The 22,383-nt window shown below is 41.8% G+C and overlaps 1 protein-coding gene across 2 annotated transcripts in view; it reads left to right on the top strand.

Moving 5' to 3' along the window:
* LOC124805206 (putative mediator of RNA polymerase II transcription subunit 26) overlaps positions 1–22,383 on the top strand; it is a 289,089-nt gene that overhangs the window by 49,746 nt on the left and 216,960 nt on the right. For both annotated transcript variants that reach the window (XM_047265702.1, XM_047265703.1), the window contains one exon: positions 15,250–15,560. In XM_047265702.1, the coding sequence (XP_047121658.1) occupies positions 15,250–15,560 (311 nt within the window). The remainder of the gene's footprint in view (positions 1–15,249; positions 15,561–22,383) is intronic.

Here is a 22,383-nt window from a genome sequence, read left to right as displayed (position 1 = left end):
AACAGTGACAAGTGATATCAGAGCACAACCAACAATAATAATTTAACAATCGCAAAACGATCCAGTGTTTCTGCTGCGAAGTGAATGTGCTGGGGTGCGCTGCGCTGACTCTTTTCATTCTGTTGCACCCAAAGAGTAATTTCACTCAAAAGAAACAAATGATCCAGCCAATATGTAAAGCTACAACTGAATCACTCAATTGTTTTCCAACAACCGACTGAATTATTTTCATTCAGATAGAGCATCCACTATGATACACCCAACTATCAGCTTATAATGTGTTGGAAAGCACATACAGATCTTGGATAATGTGGGTGTAATGAAAAGGTTGCAGTCAGTATGTGTAAGAGGAATTTTAGTGACAGTAGATACTTTTCACACCATCTTACATTCCACTGTTTGTTAGCCCAATATTTGTATGTTTGCTGCACTGACAAGAGTTCTGTGATCATTTTATGTATGCAATTAGTGTCATGATTTTTTTTATAGTACATTGTCCACATCTTGACAGAGTTAAATGAGTGGCTAGAATGACATTGGGGAATTTTGGCACAACCTTAGGTGATAATGAAGTACAGTAGACTTTCCATTAGTCCACCGAGCGAGGTGGCGCAGTGGTTAGACACTGGACTCGCATTCAGGAGGACGACGGTTCAATCCCGCGTCCGGCCATCCTGATTTAGGTTTTCCGTGATTTCCCTAAATCGCTCCAGGCAAATGCCGGGATGGTTCCTTTGAAAGGGCTCAGCCGACTTCCTTCCCCATCCTTACCTAACCCGATGAGACAGATGACCTTGCTGTCTGGTCTCCTTCCCCAAACAACCCAACCCCCCATTAGTCCAGAATCCAGCAGTCTGAAATGCCCAATGGTCCAGCTCCATCCCAAGTTCAGAACCACTCAGAAGGGACCACTACGCGTCTGCTACCATTACGTGCAATTAGTATTGTTTGGACTCAATCAAAAGTGTTCAGACTGTACTCGGCTGATCCTGGCTATCACTACATATGGGTTCCGTTCACGTCGCAGCACACCTTAAGTTGCACATATCCCCTTGGATGGTGCTAAACGAGTATCGGAGCTGGCAGCCAGACTTATCTACTACACATCTCCTGGCTTAAACATGAAAGCAGAACTACTTCACAACAGCTCTTCTCAGAAACAACAAACCAGACACTTCAGCCATAACATTCGAATTTTACAGCACAATGTTGAAGGGCTCAGTCGATCTAAATCACAACATCTCTCTCATGTACTACTCGAAAACAATGTAGATGTGCAGTCATTCAAGAAACTCATATAGATAACGGGCAAAGACTGTATTTGAGAGGACGTGTTGCTAGCTATGAAGTCCTGGGAGCTACATACCACCAGCCCTATCGCTGCGCTACCTATATACGCAGTAACATTGAAAACGCACATCTGATATCTGGTTCAAGTTGAAGATGTTACAGTAACAAATGTCTACAAGCCTCCAGCAGATAACTGGCCTGCTCATGTCCTTTCCATTTCCTCGCATCCAAGTGCATATATAGGCAACTTCAACAGCCGTCACAGCAATTGGAAATACAATGATACTGACGAAAATGACAAGGACCACGCAAATTGGGCTGAACATAACGACCTTAGCCTAGTTTTTAACTTAAGGACAAGGTAACATTTAAATCTGCAGCCTGGAACAAGGACTCAAACCCTGACCTATGTTTTGTAACACAGAACTCTCAGGCACAACCTTTACATAAAGCGAGGACAGTCCTTGGAGATTTCCCAAAAAGCCAACACTGGCCAGGGATTCTAGATGTAGGAATTCAAATTCTTATAATCAGATCAATGCCTAGACCAAGATGGAACTTCAGAAAAGCAGACTGGACTAAATTCTTCAAAGAATTTGATAAAATGATCAGATGGCTCCTCCCACTAAGTGAAAATTATGGAAGATTCATCAGAGCAGTTTTAACAACAGCAAAAGAAAAAAAAAATGCAAGCCTAGAGGGTTCTGTAGGGAATATATCCCAGGCTGGAGTAATGACTCTGAAGAACTGTTTCAGACCTATTTAACCACCAATGACAACGGAACTACTACGGAACTCCTAAAACACCGTGATAAAGCTTGTAAAGAGCACTGGGAGCAAAAAACAGAAAGTCTGGATTTTAAGAGGTCAAGCAGAGAGGCATGAAGCCTCTCGAGAAAACTGGAAGGAAGTCGACTGCCCACCCAAAAAGATCCTGAACTAACACCAGATCAGATTGCGAATAGAATAAGTTCTCTCTCCAAAGCATCTCCACATAAGCCACACACAAGAATGGTTTAGAAAAAGCTTAGAAACCTCAAGCAGAAGACACCCAGCAAGTCAGAGTACTCCAGACACTTCATGGTAAATGAGATCACTGCAGCAATTCAAGAAATGAAAAAAGGCAAAGCTCCAGGATTTGATGGGATACACCCAGAGTTCCTCATCAATTGTTGAAACAGGACTCTTAGATGGCTTGCAAGTTTCTTCACCAATATTATGCTATCAGGGAACATTCCAAAAGCATTCAAAAGAACAAAAATTATAGCAATGCTGAAGTCAGGTAAACCAGCAAACAAAGCTGCTATCTATTGCCCAGTCAGCCTCTTGAGCTGCTCCTAGGAGCTTTTGGAAAGAGTCATCCTCAGCTGAATTGGTCCAAAGATCCTTGAAGTTATTCCCATTGAACAGGCAGGATTCAGATCTAACAGAAGCTGCGCAGACCAAGTGCTCAGCTTAACTACACACATAAAAGCTGGATTCCAATCTCGTCTTAAACAGCTGTGGCTTTTATTGATCTTACAGCTGCTTACAATACAGTGTGGAGAAAAGGTCTCTGTACAAACTCGACAATGTTATACACTACCAAACCACAACCAGGCTCATAAACAATATGCTATCTGAGAGATGCTACCAAATAGTCCTTGGCAACCTACTAAGCAGACAGAAGAAACTTGATAATGGTCTTCCTCAGGGTTCTGTTTTGGCACCAATCCTGTTCAACTTGTATGCATCTGACCGCCTTGAAACAAGGAAGTTCATCTATGCAGACAATCTAGCCTTGGCCACCCAACAGAGAACTCTTGAAGCTGTTGAGGAGATCCTATCCGCAGATCTAAGCACAATAGATGAATACTTCAAAAAGTGGAGACTCGATACCAAATCCAACGAAGACTGAAGTCAGCTGCTTTCACCCTAACAGCAGAATGGCCAATGCAAAGTTGAATGTCACCTTAAATGGTCAGGTCCTTCACCACCAAGACTCTCCAAAATACAAAATTGTTAAGGCTTTCGTGGCCACTTGTTGACAAACTGCCTATTGGCTTCTGTCTCGGGAATGACTGGACGATCCATCAACACCAGGATCAACGAGCATAAGCGACATTGTAGGTTGGGACAGGTGGAGAAATCGGCCGTGGCAGAGCACGCACTCAATGAGACTGACCACGTAATAAAATTCGCCGACACGGAAGTTCTGGCTATAGAGAAGCACTATCACACGTGCTTGTTCAGGGAAGCTGTAAAAATACAAAAACACACGAACAGTTTGAACAAGAAAGAGGAAAGCCTTAAGGTCAACGGATCCTGGCTTCCCGTACTGCAGCAAATGACCGTCGCAGGTAGCAAGAGGAGAACCGCACCAGAAATGACCGCGGAGAAGCCCTCGGACCTTGGCGCGCCAGGTACATATAGTCTGTGCCCGTGAGCTCAGCTCCAGTTCACCACCGGCAATGGGGGGTGAAGCTTTGACAATGCCAGCCACTCGTGCTGGCGAAACGTCAGAAAAATCATTAGATGAACGTCGGCCGAAGAACCCGAGACAGAAGCCAATAGGCAGTTTGTCAACAAGTGGCCACGAAAGCCTTAACAATTTTGTATTACGCCCCTACGGGGAGGAGATTTGCAGATTGTACCGACGCCTTGACCAACGACGGAAGAAGAAAGTGCGACTGATGTCCTCTCTCGCCTTTCTGTCACGGTGCCAAGATGAATGTTCTACACCGAAGTTCTTGAGGTGTAAGCGCCTATTCACTACCGCCCAAGCACATCGTATCTACGACAGAATGGAACGAGCTTTTCTTCGTGAGCGAATACATACAACACGGAGAGACTTGGCAAGAACGGATCAGGAATTTCTGGACATTTTCTATCAACTAAGTAGCAGAATGCATCGAGACGACTGGGACAAGATCGACAGCATCACTCACAGGAGCATGCAGAACGAACTCAAGCGCTGCACTGAGCGACAGAAGAAAAAGTTTGAAAGATGCCCTAAGCAGACCGACAAGGTGATCCCCGACGTGTCACACGCAGTGGTCAACCTCACTGAACGACAATTGACCGAAGAGGAAGTGTCTGTTCTTCAAAAAGGAGGGAATTTCGCTATCATCCCGCGAACTATACCTATGGAGGATATCACTGCCAACACCGAAGCAGCCATTAGGACCCTTCCTTGTGAAAGGGCAGAGGAAATACGCATGGAAACAGCCAGGATACTGTGCCGAGCAAAACCACCAGCTTGCAACCTGAAGAAAGAAGAGGTACAAGCCATTAAGAATCTCAACGCCGACAAGAGTATATTGGTACTGCCTGCCGATAAGGGGAATGCGACCGTCGTAATGAAGACCGAAGATTATGAGCAAAAGATCCGAGACCTATTAGATCCGACGACGTACCAAAAACTAAGCGCAGATCCGATGCAGCGTATCACACGGAATACGAATCGATTAATCAAGGCGTCTTCTCTGCCGGCGGACATACAGAGAAACCTGCGCAACACAGAAGCCCTTCCACCTCGGCTGTATGGATTACCCAAGATCCATAAGAACAACGTTCCACTGAGACCGATCATAAGCGCTCCTGGATCACCGACATATAAACTGGCAAAACACTTGGCCTCTCTGCTCCAGCCACATGTGGGGAAGACCGACACATACATTAAGGACTCAGTACATTTCATTGAGAAGCTGAAGAAACTGAAACTTGCACCAGACGACATCTTGGTCAGCTTTGATGTTGTTTCGCTATTTACGAAAGTGCCACTCAGTGACGCTCTGGAGCAATCGGTTCCATTTTCCCGCAGGACATCAGAAAGCTCTTCCATGCATGCCTCACCACGAGCTATTTCACGTGGAATGGAGATTTCTATGAACAGCTGGAAGGCGTGGCCATGGGTAGTCCTCTCAGTCCAGTGGTGGCCAACTTCTTCATGGAACAATTCGATTGCAAACCTAAGGTGTGGTACAGATCGTCGATGATACTTTCGTGGTGTGGAGCCATGGTGAAGAACAGCTCGGTGACTTCCTAAGACACTTGAACAGCCCCCATGCCATCATAACATTTACCATGGAAGTAGAAAAGGACAAGAAACTGCCATTTCTAGATGTGCTGGTCACAAGGGACGGCGAAAACCTGGGACACAACGTGTATCGACAACCGACACACACGGACCAATACCTGCACAAACTGTCTAACCACAACCCGAGCCAGAAAAGAGGCATGATTAGTACACTCGTAACGAGAGCAGGACGAATATGTGAGCCGCAACACCTCAAACGAGAAATGCAACACCTGGAAACTGTTCTGAGGAGCAATGGGTACCCCACAAATTACATTAGAAGTGTAACAGAGCCAAACACTCGGCGAAGTAAGGAACCAGAAAAAGAAATGTCGGGTACGGCCTTTCTGCCATACATTCCCAGAGTGATGGACAGAATCGGCCGTATATTGCGCAAACATGGCGTAAAGACAATTTTCAAACCAACAAGGAAGATCAAAGAGTGTCTTAGATCGGCGAAGGAGAAAAGAGACCCACTTGCAATGTCGGGAATATACCGTATACCATGCACATGCGGAAAAGTTTATGTCGGAATGACTGGACGATCCATCAACACCAGGATCAACGAGCATAAGCGACATTGTAGGTTGGGGCAGGTGGAGAAATCAGCCGTGGCAGAGCACGCACTCAATGAGACCGACCACGTAATAAAATTCGCCGACACGGAAGTTCTGGCTGTAGAGAAGCACTATCACACGCGCTTGTTCAGAGGAGCTGTAGAAATACAAAAACACGTGAACAGTTTGAACAAGAAAGAGCAAAGCCTTAAGGTCAACGGATCCTGGCTTCCCGTACTGCAGCGAATGACCGTCGCAGGTAGCAAGAGGAGAACTGCACCGGAAATGACCGCGGAGAAGCCCTCGGACGTTGGCGCACCAGGTACATATAGTCTGCGCCCGCGAGCTCAGCTCCAGTTCACCACCGGCAATGGAGGGTGAAGCTTTGACAATGCCAGCTACTCGTGCTGGCGAAACGTCAGAAAAATCTTTTGATGAACGTCGGCCGAAGAACCCGAGACAGAAGCCAATAGGCAGTTTGTCACTCTCCAAAATACCTAGGAGTCTCTTGATAGAACCCTCTCTTACAGGAAGCGCACTGAAAACACCACAGCAAAGCTGAGAACACGTAATAACATCCTACAGAAGTTGAGTGGTACCTCATGGGGCACAAGAGCTATGACACTGTGATGCGCTGCCATAGAGCTGGTCTGTTCTGCTGCCGGATACTGTGTCCCAGTGTGGCTTAATAGCACACATGTGAGAAAAATTGATGTAGAGCTAAACGCTGCAATGAGGACAATAATAGGCTGCACCAGATCTACTCCTCTATACTGGTTACCACCTCAAAGCAATATTGCGCCACCAGACCTCTGAAGACAGAGTGCCCTCCTCAAGGCATACAAAAAATTACTTAAACTCACCGAGCGTCCAATGCACGCTGATGTTCCTGCACTCTGAATGAACTGATCAAAATCTAGGTAACCATCTTCTCTAGTGGCAGAATCACCACAGGCAGCTACTTCCAGTGTCAACAAAAAGTGGACAGAAATGTGGAACTCTATTGCTCATGAGGAACATCAGACCCTGCAAAGACCTGACACAAGACCAGCCAACATGGAATTAACACGACGTGCCTGGAAAGCAATTAATCGGATCCATACAGGCCACGGCATGTGTGCTGAAAATCTCTACCGATGGGGAGGGGCTTCATCTTCTCAATGTGACTGTGGAAATGAACACCAGGTGATCCACACAAGCTGTAGCTGAAGAGCCTACCATGGGAACTTGGAAGATTTCTTTGAAGTGACCTCCTTACGTGAACCATGGACCTTGCCGTTGGTGGGGAGGCTTGCGTGCCTCAGCGATACAGATAGCCGTACCTTAGGTACAACCACAACGGAGGGGTATCTGTTGAGAGGCCAGACAAACGTGTGGTTCCTGAAGAGGGGCAGCAAGCTTTTCAGTAGTTGCAAGGGCAACAGTCTGGATGATTGACTGATCTGGCCTTGTAACAACAACCAAAATGGCCTTGCTGTGCTGGTACTGCGAACGGCTGAAAGCAAGGGGAAACTACGGCCGTAATTTTTCCCGAGGGCATGCAGCTTTACTGTATGATTAAATGATGATGGCGTCCTCTTGGGTAAAATATTCCGGAGGTAAAATAGTCCCCCATTCGGATCTCCGGGCGGGGACTACTCAAGAGGATGTCGTTATCAGGAGAAAGAAAACTGGCGTTCTACGGATCGGAGCGTGGAATGTCAGATCCCTTAATCGAGGCAGGTAGGTTAGAAAATTTAAAAAGGGAAATGGATAGGTTAAAGTTAGATATTGTGGGAATTAGTGAAGTTCGGTGGCAGGAGGAACAAGACTTCTGGTCAGGTGACTACAGGGTTATAAACACAAAGTCAAATAGGGGTAATGCAGGAGTAGGTTTAATAATGAATAGGAAAATAGAAATCCGGGTAAGCTACTACAAACAGCATAGTGAACGCATTATTGTGGCCAAGATAGATATGAAGCCCACACCTACTACAGTAGTACAAGTTTGTATGCCAACTAGCTCTGCAGATGACGAAGAAATTGAAGAAATGTATGATGAAATAAAAGAAATTATTCAGATAGTGAAGGGAGACGAAAATTTAATAGTCATGGGTGACTGGAATTCGAGTGTAGGAAAAGGGAGAGAAGGAAACGTAGTAGGTGAATATGGATTGGGGCTAAGAAATGAAAGAGGAAGCCGCCTGATAGAATTTTGCACAGAGCACAACTTAATCATAGCTAACACTTGGTTTAAGAATCATGATAGAAGGTTGTATACATGGAAGAACCCTGGAGATACTAAAAGGTATCAGGTAGATTATATAATGGTAAGACAGAGATTTAGGAACCAGGTTTTAAATTGTAAGACATTTCCAGGGGCAGATGTGGACTCTGACCACAATCTATTGGTTATGACCTGTAGATTAAAACTGAAGAAACTGCAAAAAGGTGGGAATTTAAGGAGATGGGACCTGGATGAACTGAAAGAACCAGAGGTTGTACAGAGTTTCAGGGAGAGCATAAGGGAACAATTGAAAGGAATGGGGGAAAGAAATACAGTAGAAGAAGAATGGGTAGCTCTGAGGGATGAAGTAGTGAAGGCAGCAGAGGATCAAGTAGGTAAAAATAAGAGGGTTAGTAGAAATCCTTGGGTAACAGAAGAAATATTGAATTTAATTGATGAAAGGAGAAAATATAAAAATGCAGTAAATGAAGCAGTCAAAAAGGAATACAAACGTCTCAAAAATGAGATCGACAGGAAGTTTAAAATGGCTAAGCAGGGATGGCTAGAGGATAAATGTAAGGATGTAGAGGCTTATCTCACTAGGGGTAAGATAGATACTGCCTACAGGAAAATTAAAGAGACCTTTGGAGATAAGAGAACCACATGTATGAACATCAAGAGCTCAGATGGAAACCCAGTTCTAAGCCAAGAAGGGAAAGCAGAAAGGTGGAAGGAGTATATAGAGGGTCTATACAAGGGCGATGCACTTGCGGACAATATTATGGAAATGGAAGAGGATGTAGATGAAGATGAAATGGGAGATACGATACTGCATGAAGACGAATGGAGAAACTAGTAGGAGCCGACCTCGGGGAAGATCAGTTTGGATTCCGTAGAAATACTGGAACACATGAGGCAATACTGACCTTACGACTTATCTTAGAAGAAAGATTAAGGAAAGGCAAACCTACGTTTCTAGCATTTGTAGACTTAGAGAAAGCTTTTGACAATGTTGACTGGAATACTCTCTTTCAAATTCTAAAGGTGGCAGGGGTAAAATACAGGGAGCGAAAGGCTATTTACAACTTGTACAGAAACCAGATGGCAGTTATAAGAGTTGAGGGACATGAAAGGGAAGCAGTGGTTGGGAAGGGAGTAAGACAGGGTTGTAGCCTCTCCCCGATGTTATTCAATCTCTATATTGAGCAAGCGGTAAAGGAAACAAAAGAAAAATTTGGAGTAGGTATTAAAATCCATGGAGAAGAAATAAAAACTTTGAGGTTCGCCGATGACATTGCAATTCTGTCAGAGACAGCAAAGGACTTGGAGGAGCAGTTGAACGGAATGGATGGTGTCTTGAAGGGAGGATATAAGATGAACATCAACAAAAGCAAAACGAGGATAATGGAATGTAGTCTAGTTAAGTCGGGTGATGCTGAGGGGATTAGATTAGGAAATGAGTCACTTAAAGTAGTAAAGGAGTTTTGCTATTTGGGGAGCAAAATAACTGATGATGGTCGAAGTAGAGAGGATATAAAATGTAGACTGGCAATGGCAAGGAAAGCGTTTCTGAAGAAGAGAAATTTGTTAACATCGAGTATAGATTTAAGTGTCAGGAAGTTATTTCTGAAAGTATTTGTATGGAGTGTAGCCATGTATGGAAGTGAAACATGGACGGTAAATAGTTTGGACAAGAAAAGAATAGAAGCTTTTGAAATGTGGTGCTACAGAAGAATGCTAAAGATTAGATGGGTAGATCACATAACTAATGAGGAAGTATTGAATAGGATTGGGGAGAAGAGAAGTTTGTGGCACAACTTGACCAGAAGAAGGGATCGGTTGGTAGGACATGTTCTGAGGCATCAAGGGATCACCAATTTAGTATTGGAGGGCAGCGTGGAGGGTAAAAATCATAGGGGGAGACCAAGAGATGAATACACTAAGCAGATTCAGAAGGATGTAGGTTGCAGTAGGTACTGGGAGATGAAGAAGCTTGCACAGGATAGAGTAGCATGGAGAGCTGCATCAAACCAGTCTCAGGACTGAAGACCACAACAACAACAACAACAACGAGGCAGTCCTTGAATAGATTGACAAATTAGATATGAATTTGTAGACTTAAAAAAATAATAAATTATGAAATTCATATATTTTTGTGAAATTTTTTAAAATTATGTAACCCACAATTGTTAGTTGCTGTTCATATGTAAATCCATATGCCAAATGATTAAATAAATTCATTGTTTTGTTTGTGAGCAGTTTTTGCCAGTTTTTTTTCTTGTGAACCAGGATCTGTATTACAGTAGGGAACATAAATAACAAAGTGACCTGTAGAAGTTTTATTGACACTGACACGTAAACAGTGACAACGTTCTCGAAGTGGAAACATTATATGAGTTCTAGATCGGGGGGAAATGTAAGCACATAACACCGATCATCAACCTGAAACTGAAAATCATCAAATGCTTGGAGAAAGGTGAGAATAGAAATATTTTGATGAATGAATTTAACATTGGGTCATCAATCATTTATGGTGCCAAAAGATGAACTAATGAAAGCTGCTTCTCAGTCAGTAACAACTGAAAAGTGGCTTCCAGACAACCATTAAACAGAAATTAAACTGGAACAGGTAGCATGTTTCACAAATGGTTCAGCACAGTACAGTCTGAGGGAAACCCGGTAACAGGGCCAATGGTCATTGAAAAGGGAAAGAAATATGGGCAAGATTTAGGTATTGCAGAAAGTGAATACAATTTTTCTGACTGTTGGCTGAGAAACAGTAAATTCTGGTGTGGCATACAAAGATTTGATGTAACTGGAGAAACACTTTCACCAAATCAAGACATGGCAGAAAAATTCAAAGACGAGTTTGAAGAAATAATCACAGATAATAATCTTAACAGCTGATCAGATTTACAGTGGCGACAAAATAGGCCTACTATGGTGGTGTTTATCGACATTGTGTAGGTCTACTAATAATACTTTATGTGCTTATAATTCAGTTTTGGTTGGATACTGGGATGAAAGCCTGATCTGTGCCAATATAAATGATCATTTTGAGCAAAAAGGATCATCAAGTGAAGGAATTTGACACAGTTACAACACAAGCTTCAAACTTACAGTTGTGCCTTATCCTAAGACCACAGCCAACAGAGAGGCTGGAAAAAGTTCATATGATATGAATCTAATGTGACACTGGGTTGCTTCAAAAGAAAATTGGAAGAAAGGAGTGTCAGCAAGAGAACAATTCAGGGGACCGAAAAGTTGCAAGTATGTTAAAGCTAAGGTTCTTTCCTATGTGCAAGATAAATGGACATGCCTATCTCACAAGAAATAATCCAAGTGAAGGCTTTGGAAATCGCAAGATTGTTAAGCACACCATAAGGAGAATTCAGTGCGAGTATTTGTTGGTGCCTTGCACTAGCACAGGGTAGAGTGGAAGACTTGAATGAGAGACACTGAGGGTTCTGTGACAAGCTAGTTTTACTTCCTGGGTGTGTGTGTCATAGGTTTGGGAGTTTAAGTGTCTCTCTAAATAGGTCAGATGTGCTCACACATCAGAGACAGCTGCACAAGTAACTGACTGTGTGTGAGGTGCTCACAAAGGTTTTTTAGATTATGTGACTCTCCATCCAAACCAGATAACGATAGCTGTGGGAAAACCACAAGTATCAGTGAAAGACCCAAAGAAATGCCTCCCACTGATGAGAGTATCAAAATCCACATAGTTAGCTGCCAAAGCATTCACAGCAAAGTGCCACAGTTCAAAGCACTACTAAAAACACTGGAGTTCACATAATGCTAGGCACAGAAAGCTGGTTAAACTTGAACTTGACAGTAGTGAGATCTTTGGAGAAAATTGAATCTTGTACCTAAAAGCTTGGGAAACTAGGAAATGGAGGTGGTGCATTTGTTACAGTAGACAAGAAGCATGAGACAGTTATAGCAACAATGAATATGAAAACATGAAGGGCAACTAAAACAAGTAGAAAGATTTATATGTTCAGCAAGCTAGACAAAGAAACAATAGTGCTGTACGTCAAAGAGGAACTTGAAACGTTTACCTCAGGACAGGAGTAAGTGGAGAACTATATCTCAAGTTTAAAAGAATATTTGACCATATACTGAATAGATGTGTACCAAGTAGGACAGCTGATAATTTCAGAGATCATCCTCCTTGGTATACACTCACAGTAAAGAAACTTCTATGGGAACAGAGATTGCTTAGTAGGTATAAAACAGAGCACAGGGCTATAGGTAGATATGCTGAATGAGATGTGTTTGGTAGTAGAGAGCAATGTGTGAAGCCTTCAGTCGAAAGAAATTCCAGTCGTGTAAAGGCTGTTAGTGGCACAGAAGTTAGTGTCCAGTCACTCACGAATGAAACAGGAACTGAAATTGAGGATAGCAAGGCATAAACAGAAATGCTTAACTCTATTTTCAAATGTTCCTCTACAAAAGAACACTCAGGAGTATTGTCCCAACCTAGTTCTCATACCACTGAAAAGATCAGTGAAATATGTATCCCTTGAATGACAAACTGTGTCTATTAGTTGGAGAAAAGCACCAAGCCACACCTTTCTACGAGAAGGGTAGCAGAAATGATCCATCCAACACCCTTGACACCCATTTGTTGCAGAATCTTAGAACATATTCTGAGCTCAAGCATAATGAGGTTTCTCAAACAGAATGACCTCCTCAGTGCCAACCAACATGTATTCCAAAAACGTCGATCATGCTGAAAGCTTTGGATCAAGGTATTCAAGTAGATGCAGTATTCCTGAAAAGCATTTAATTACTCAGTATCACACCTATGCCTATTGACAAAAGTTTGATCACGTGAAGTATCAAGTGAAGTTTCAGGCTGTATTGAGGGTTTCTTAGTAGGAAGTGCACAGTATATTGCGGACAGAGTGTCATCATCAGATGAAGAAGTAATTTGGGGTGTGCCCCAGGGAAGTGTGTTGACACCTTGTTCTTCATGCTCTATATTATGACCTTGCAGACAATAGTAATATTAACCTCAGATTTTTTGCAGATGACATAGTTATCTATAATTAAGTACTGTCTGAAAGAAGCTGAATAAGTATTCAGTCAGGATCTTGATAAGATTTCAAAGGGTGCAAAGATTGGCCACTTTCTCTAAATTTTCAGGAATGGAAAATTGTTCTCTTCACTCGTGTGACACATCCTAGGGTAATACTCAAGTGTGTGGGACCTGTACCAGATAGGACTAGCAGGGGATGTTGAACATATACAGAGAAGGGCAGGCTGAATGGTCACAGTTTTGTTTGACACATGGGAGATTGTCATTGAGAGAAACTGCAGATTTTGAAAGATAGACCAAAACCCTCCTGAGAAAGGCTTCTATCAAAGTTTCGATAACCAACTTTAAATGTTGACTCTAGGAATGTACTAAAAACCCTTACATATTGATCCACTTATTATCAGACTGCCTGTCCGTCTATCTCTTAAGACTCCTTTTTCTTACCCACAGGTAGACGTTTCAAGTTGAAATTTATGTCACATAGTAAGATCCTATAGTCCCTTGGCAGTGTAATAAATGTAAGGTTCATCAAAGCGACCGAAATATATTGCCATTTATGTCATATTTTGGTATTTGCGAACTCACTTATCAAAACCTGTAGGGGACATCCTGTTGGTCTAGAATCATGAAATTTGGCAAAAAGCAAGTTTTCTCAGTTTAGGTAAAGAAAAAATATTGGAAAATTGTTAATGTTTAATTGTAACACACAAAAAGAATATTTCTTCTCTCATTTGTCATCTGATGTCTTACTGGAAATTAAAACATTCTCATAAGTCTTGGAATTCCTGGAACAGACATCTTGCCACTGTCAATGTTGTTAGCCAGAAATCGTCCACGTTCTCAATCCTTGGAATGGATGAACTATCTGTATACATACTTAATCTTCAGTGCTCGATTCCTGCTTGCGTCTGGCCATTTTTTTTTTTCCTCTCAAGCAGTGTGTGGCTTATTTTCACACAAAATATTTCTTATTTCTTTGTCGGACTTTTTGGGCTGTGACTTATACGCAGTATTATCAGGCCAGTGCTGTATGTACCTTAGGAATAGCCCCACATTTAAAAACTGAAACAGTAATTTGATTTGGTGTATACTATTCTGCCTTATCCAGTATAACCCCGGCTCTGGTTTGGGGCTTGCCAAACTAATACATATACCTTTTTATGATTGTATTTATTAATTTCAGTATTCTAGATCGTTGTCAGTGACGAAAGATTTGATTTCCCAAAGTATTCACAGATATATACGTCAAGACACCAAAAGAAAGACTCTTCATGAATTTGTATCTCACAGATTGATTTTCCAGTAATAACAATGCCTGCAGTGAATCAACCAACAGTTTTCTTTTCATTATTCCACAACTTACAAATGATCCATTAGTCTGAGATGGAAACAGCATTTGTCGCTATCTGTTGAATTGGATGGACAGTCCACTACGAACACCTAAGACGATGTGGTGAGTGGCAGATAGGCACATGAAAAATTGTGAGGTTTCAAATCTTTGTCTTTTTCAGTCTGGAGAGCAAGTTGGCACACATGTATGCATAAACAGATAAGATATTGCAGCATTTTATTAGTCTACTGTCCTTTAAGTTAATAGGAAATAATGTGCAATATGTATCAGCACCCTAACAGGGTTTGTTTTAAAGTTGAAAATGGTTCATTGTTATATAATAGGACCTATGATCATTGCACAATTCTGGATTATGTGTAGAAACATCTCTAAGCATTTCATCACTAATGTTTTGAACACTATTTTGCAACATTAGCTTACAGGGTATCTTACACAATGCTTGATTGCAGATAAAATGCAATGCCCTTGTCGAACTGAGTGTCCCCCCCCACCTCCCCACCACGCCCCTCTTCTCTGTCAATTCTAATGGCTTGGACATTGATGCGAAACTGAACTTTAATCGTCCTAGTTTTTTTTCTTCATGTGGGAATTTACTTTTTACAATATTTATGTTTATCTACTACTGAATATCATTGCATCCATTGAATTTTATTGTGTATATTAAATGAGAAAATAGTTACTATTTTGATCCTTCAAGTTCTATTGAAGTATAGCTGTTTACTTTCTGTTTTAATTTTGCAGGTTTGTGATGGTAATCTCCCACCTCCTGTTGCTGCCCCTGTTTCTCTTGAAGAGGATCCACCAGAAATCAAAATGCCTGAAGGTGGAGTTGATGTACTTCGTTATGCAAAGAGCTACGATAGACCGCGGGAAACCTCTGATGTGACACCCCAACTTGTTGAGGAATATATACTTGAAACAGAACATGCCCATGGGAAAATCTACTACATAAAACTCTCGGTGTTGCAGCGATTGTCCAACTCGGAATACATTGGAGAGTTGTATGTTGATAGGAACTATGTTGTTGGAGAACGGAATGGAGCATCATGCAGGTACTTTGATAATGTTTGGTAGTTGTAGATGGGTGTGCATCACACGTAGCTGCAAATTTGCTAGAGATTCTCTCTCTCTCTCTCTCTCTCTCTCTCTCTCTGTGTGTGTGTGTGTGTGTGTGTGTGTGTGTGTGTGTGTGTGTGTGTGTATTGTGTCACTAGGCCTTGAAATTATTGCAGATTGAGTAACAACATAGAAAAATTGATTATGACTTAACATATTTTTTCTTTAATTTGAGAGAAAAATAGTAACTAAAATATGACAAAAACTCTTAAGAAAGGGCTTATCCAAGTCGGAGTATCAACTGAAAACAAGATGTGGAATGTATAGAAAGGTAACAACTTCTGTTCAGTCCTTTGTGTTGTTTCCTTCAGTGATAGTTTCTCAGCACATAACATGTCAAATTTTTGCATGTTTTTTGTTCTTTTCTCTTGGTTTGTGTAGAAGAAACCATTCATTCTGAGAACTCTTTAAGTCTTTTTGTGTTTATTTCAAATTTCCAAATTTCCTGCCATCAGTCAGTGCAGTCTCATATGCTAATTGTTTCATTTCATTTAATATTCATTTGCATGTTGTTGTTATTTGTTGTTGTTATAGTGGTCTTCAGTCAGAAGACTGATTTGGTGCAGTTTTCCATGCTATTCTATCCTGTGTGAGCCTCTTCATCTCCAAATAACTACTGCAACCTACATCTTTCTGAAGCTGCTTACTGTATTCATCTCTTGGTCTCCCTCGAAGATTTTTATCCCCGCTCCCACACTTCCCTCTAATACTAAATTGGTGATCCCATGAGGTCTCAGAATCTGTTCTTGATACCTTCTTTTCATCAAGTTGTGAAACAATTTTCTTGTCTCCCCAGTTCTGTTCGGTACTTCCTCATAAGTTACCTGACCAACCCATCTAACCTTCAGCATTCTTCTGTAGCACTACATTTCGAAAGCTTCTGTTCTCATTTTATGCAAATTGTTTATCGTCCATGTTTCACTACCATACATGGCTACAGTCCAGACAAATACCTTCAGAAAAGACTTCCTAACACTTAAATATATATTCAATGTTAACAGATTCCTCTTTATTTGCTTATCAGTACATAATTTGCTAACAGGAAGAAACAACGTAAGATGACATGTTTTTACCATATATGTAATATGTAGTCAATTTCTCCTGCAGTGAGAGGGGAACAAATGTTTTAAGACTATGTACTGTAGTCCCAGACTATAGCTGGTAAATTTGTCCCACCCCGTAAACAGAAAAATCATATAGTACAGTTCATAATGAGAGATTGTCCTCAGTACATACCAAAGGTTTTTAACGCAATTTAGAGTTTATGATTTGGGGTGACAATTATTGAACTAAATGTAATAAAGTTGTCATGACTTCTGAATGATTTGCGTTAGGACATTCGAACTGCATGGTTGGCCTCAGGACATCATGGGAATTAGTATGTGCATGCACATGCGCCTTGTTGTTGTCGGCCATGCACGTGAAAATGTCACGATACAGCGTACCTGAGTGTGTAGAACTTGTGAAAGCCTACTGTGCAAGCAATAACTGCCCAACTGCACTCAAAGGAAGTTTGCGACAGAGTTCAAACCGAAGACAGTTGGTCCAAGTGTGCTACCAATCAAGAATTTTATTTGCAAGTTTGAGAGAACGGGTAGTGTTCATCATGACAGTGTTGGCAATGACAGTCATCGAAAAAGTGTGAAAATGCCTTAACACATTGAGAAGACATGCGTTGTGTTTTAAACCAACCCCAGAAAATTGAACAGACATACTGCATAATAGGTGGTAATAAACCAGGAGACATTTTAACAAATTGTTGTTGAAGACCTGCATCTCTTCCCATGCAAAATTCAAACCCATCAGCCATTAAGGTCCAGGGCCATGAAACAATAGTTGTGTTTCACCAACACCATTGTCCACAGAATTGACGAACAGGACCTTGATGTGAATATGGTTTGGTTTAGCGACGAAGCCGACTTTCTTGTGGATGGGTTTGTCAGTAAGCAAAATTGGTGTATTTGGAGGATTGAGAATACACATTTCATGACTGGGAAGTCTCTCCACCCTCAAAGGGTGACTGTGTGTTGTGCAGCGTCCAGTCATGGAATAATCAGTGGCACGGTGACTACCGAATGGTACATGAAGGATTTGGAAGATGATTTCATCCCAAAGATCCAAAGTGACCTTGATTTCGACAAGATGTGGTTAGTGCATGATGGAACTTGAGCAGCACCTCAGGGACTACATTCTGGGTCTGGGTGGGGTACCCAGAGCATGTGCGACTCCTTTTTGGGGGGTTATATTAAAGGAAAGGTGTACAGCAATAACCCCAAAACAATTGCTGAGCTGAAAACAGCTGTTTAGGTGGTCATCGACAGCATCAGTGTTCCGACACTTCAGAGGGACATGCAGAATTTCACTATTCATCTGCGCCACATCATTATCAATGGCAAGTGTGTTGAACATGTCATAACATAAATCTGAATATCTGTAGTGACATTTACGTGTTGAATGAAGTGTGTGCATATTGTAGTTTGTAACTGGTTTTACCCCCCCCCCCCCCCTTACATATAGTTCAGTAATTGTCACTCTGTATTAACAGCTCCATTGCATCGAGAGCAATCTGCCTGGCTCTCTTTTGGCATTACTGCATGGTCTGTTACTAAATTACATTGAGACAATTTAAGTTTTAGCACACACAATCTTCGTAGCTGGTTATCTGGTCAGACACTGTGTACAGACAGAGAGTGTATTCAGTTTCCTTGGAGAATAAAGTCCTCATTTTATAGTTGTCCTTAGATTTTTGTTTCTACTGTGTCCACTACCATAGAATGCCAAAACAGCATTACAATTCATCAGTGAGCACGTTCTGTAACTTACCAGCCTAATCCAAATCTGCAGTATAAGGCAAGCTCACCCATGCCATCCATTTTAGAACTGACAGCATTGTTTGTTGTGTGACTCTTGTAGTAATCTCACTCATTCATCTTGTAATAAGTGAGTCGTGAATATCAACATGACCGTGAACACTTGAGTTCTACCATCTGTCGATTAATCGTTCTATTACTGAGTTATGCACTTGTGCTCTGTTGAAGTTCATTTTTTATAGTTTATCAGGGTATGTGACATACCGTTATTAAAGTTCCGTAAAGTTGTCTTAAATCTCAAGGTTGATTTGAACACTGGGATGTTTTACTAGGCATGGTCTTACTGGAATTGTTATGCCATTACCTTTCTCTGATCAGTATCTGACTTTTTTACTGACTTTGCCTGTCAATTGTAGGGAGACCTATAATTGAGCATGTAGAGGGACTATGGCTCAAGTTTAATAGAACAGTTTACCATACAATGGATAGATATGTACACAGTAGAACAGTTCATAATGGGAGGGACACTCCATGATATACAATCACTATAAAGAAACTTATAAGAAAAGCACAGGACTGTAGTGAGAGGGATGCTGAATGAAAGGCTTTTTTCTATCAAGAAGGCAGTCGTGAAGCCTTCAATGACTACAATAGCAGAATAGTGTCAAATTATCTTTCACAAAACCCAAAGGAATTCTGGTTGTATGCGAAGGTTGTTAGTGGCATCAAAGTTGGTTTCTAATCCCTGGCAAATGAGACAGGAACTGAAATTGAGAGTAGCAAAGCAAAAGCTGAAATGCCTAACTCAGTTTTCAAATGTTCCTTTACAAAGAAAAACCCAGGAGATTTGCCCCAATTTAATCTTTGTACCACTGAAAAGTTGAATGAAATCAGCATTAGTGTAATTGATATTGAGAAACAGCTTAAATCTTTAAAATTGAATACAAACATATGGAGTATCAAGTGAAATTTGGTAGGAGGACACAGCATGTTATCTTAGATGGTGAGTCATTGTCAGATGTAGAAGTAACTTAAGGTGTGCCCCAGGGAAGTGTGTTGGGACCCTTGTTGTTCATGTTGGATATTGATTACCTTGCAGCAAATATTAATATTAATCGCACACTTTTTGCAGATCATGCAGTATCTACAATGAAGTGCTGTCTGGAAGAAGCAGCATAAATATTCAGTATAATGTAATTGAACTGATAAAAAATCTACTCACCAACTGGCATCAGGAGAACACTCATATAAAAAACAGTTTTACATATGCAAGCTTTCAGAGCCAGTGGCTCCGAAAGCTTCCATACATGAAACCTTTTTTTACATGTGTGCTCCCCTGATGCTGCTTGATGAGTAGATTTTTTTCTCTCTCCAATTACCTTATATTGTCAAAAATTGATTATTTTCATTGTTGCGTAAATATTCAGTCAGATCTTGATGAGATTTCAAAGTAGTGAAAAGACTGGCAACATGCTTTAAATATTCAAGAATGTAAAATTTTGCACTTCACAAAACAAAAAAACATAGTATCCTTTGACTTTAATATTAATCAGTAATGGTTGGAATTGGTCAACTCATGCAAGTTCCTGAATGTAACAATAGGCATGTGAAATTGATGTCAAAGATATTGGATGGTATTTTTGTGGATCACTTCCACTACCCTTCTAGTAGAGGCGTGTTACTTGTGCTTTCTTCCAACTACTGGACGCAGTTTTTTGTTCGAGGGAACTACAGTAGACTATGGTTAGAAGACGGATTAACTCAGCTGCATATTCAATATAGAATCTGACAGAATTCCATCGGGCCCTTGAGCTTTGTTCAATTTTAAAGATTTCAGCTGTTTCTCAAACCAATGACTCTGATTTCACTCGTCTGGAATGATCACGTAGGCTCAGTTGTGGGTAAAGCAGGTGGTAGACTTTAGTTTATTGATAGAATACTGGGGGAATGCAATCAGTCTAAAGGTGACTGCTTACAACTCACTCATGTGACCCATCATACATTATTGCTAAAGTGTGTGGGACCCGTACAAAATAGGACTAATGGGATATTGACCGTATACAGAGAAGGACAGCACTAATGGTCACAGATTTGTTTGATCCATGGGAAAGTGTCACACTGCTGTTGAAGAAACTGAGCTCCAGACTCTTGAAGATGGACATAAACTATACCAAGAAAACCTACTAACAAAGTAACTGGCTGAAAATGATGACTCCAGGAATATACTACAACCCCTTCCCCGCATAGGGATCGTGAGGACAATATTGGAATAATATTCATTCAATCAATCATTCTTCCCACATTCCGTGTGTGAATAGAACGAGAAGAATTCCTAGTAACTGGCTCATACTCTGCCATGCACTTTGCAATGGTTTGCAGGATATGGATGCAAGTGTAGATGATGTGTAGCTGTAGATGTTAAGTTTAGTGTGGACTCCAAACCACAGTGCAACTAGACATTTTCCATGTTAACAAAATTATTGTCTTCGTTATCTCCTGGGCTGCATTCCCTTCACCATGTTTACTCCTATCCACTCTAGCTCCTTCCTCTCCTGCACAACATCCCTCTTTCTCCCTCGATGTTTCCCTTTATGACGACCATCAGCTCTGCTATTCCTTTTTGGCCTTGTCTTGTGTTTCCACTCTCCCTTCTCCCCCCCAACTTTTTCTGGCTCTCCATTGGTGATTGACCTCCCTTTGTAAATTGGTTCCATAGCGTGAGCCATACGGGGAAGAGCTCACTCCCAAGCGTCTTCGGCATGGATTCCTCTTCCCCCCTTCCTTCCTCACCATAGCCCACTCCCATCTTTAATTCATCAGCACGTGTAGCTGTCCATGTTAGGAGGGAGGGGAGGGGTCATCATCTGGCTGACAACCCCCCCCCCCCCCCCGACAACATAGTAGAGGTGACACTCCTGGAGGAGGGGTTACTCATCTCTTTGGGGCCATCAAAACTTGTGGCAACAATGGCTGCACCAGGTGGCCTTTGCCACAACTGGGTGGTGCCCATGGGGTGAGTCCCATAGTGGAATGGGTGGTACCAGGGTGGACGTTCTGCACATGAAGTGTGCTAAGTTACGTGCTTTTGGCCACACTTCTGCAGCCATCTCTTGAGACAGTAATGGTTCTCTGTCTGCTCCTACTATTGCTTCCTTTACATTTCTCTCCCTGACCACCCCCTGGGAGGAAGGCCACACCTACCGGCTTGGGATGAAATCCTTTACCCATTATTTGGCTTATTCCAGGCCAGATGGGGAGACTTTCGCCGCTACCAAATGGCCTCCTTTTTTTTAGAACATATCGGAGATAAGTTTGGTGAAGCTGACTCGCTTAGTGATATGTGATCTTGTTCCCTACAGAGTCAAACCTCTTCTGCCAGTCAGTCGGATTCCCTTTGTGCTTGTGAGCGCTTAGAAGATCTTACTTAAATATAACCCAGGGCCTTACCTTCCACAGGGACTGCCTCCATTCATTTCGTTTAGCGAGTCCAGAGAGGTCCTAAGCACAATCATGTTGATACCGGTGCTTTCATCCTGGCTTTTGAGGGGTACACACATCCAGAAAAAGTCAAGGTTATGGCTAATTGGTGCAACATAAAGCTTTATCATGTGCTGTTTACAGTGTCTCCATTTCAGTCACATGTCTTTGTATTGTGAGGTGAATCCTATTTGCAGCGACTGCTGCAGCCCTCTCCACATGGGGAGTCCTTGCTCCCCATTGCTCAAGTGCATCCCCCCCCCCCCACACACACACACACACACACACACACACACACACACACACACACACACACACACACACACACACACTCGTCAGAGGTTTGAGTCCTCCATCAGGCATGGGTGTGTGTGTTGTCCTTAGCATAAGTTAGAAAGTTAGATTAAGGCTAGGGACTGATGACCTCAGTAGTTTGGTCTCATAGTCCTTACCACAAATTTCCGAATTGTTG

The sequence above is a fragment of the Schistocerca piceifrons genome, chromosome 7 (assembly GCF_021461385.2).
Source record: "Schistocerca piceifrons isolate TAMUIC-IGC-003096 chromosome 7, iqSchPice1.1, whole genome shotgun sequence".
In the NCBI taxonomy this organism is placed as follows: domain Eukaryota; kingdom Metazoa; phylum Arthropoda; class Insecta; order Orthoptera; family Acrididae; genus Schistocerca; species Schistocerca piceifrons.
Note: the sequence above shows the minus strand (reverse complement) of the source record. Positions and strands in the feature narration are given on the sequence as shown.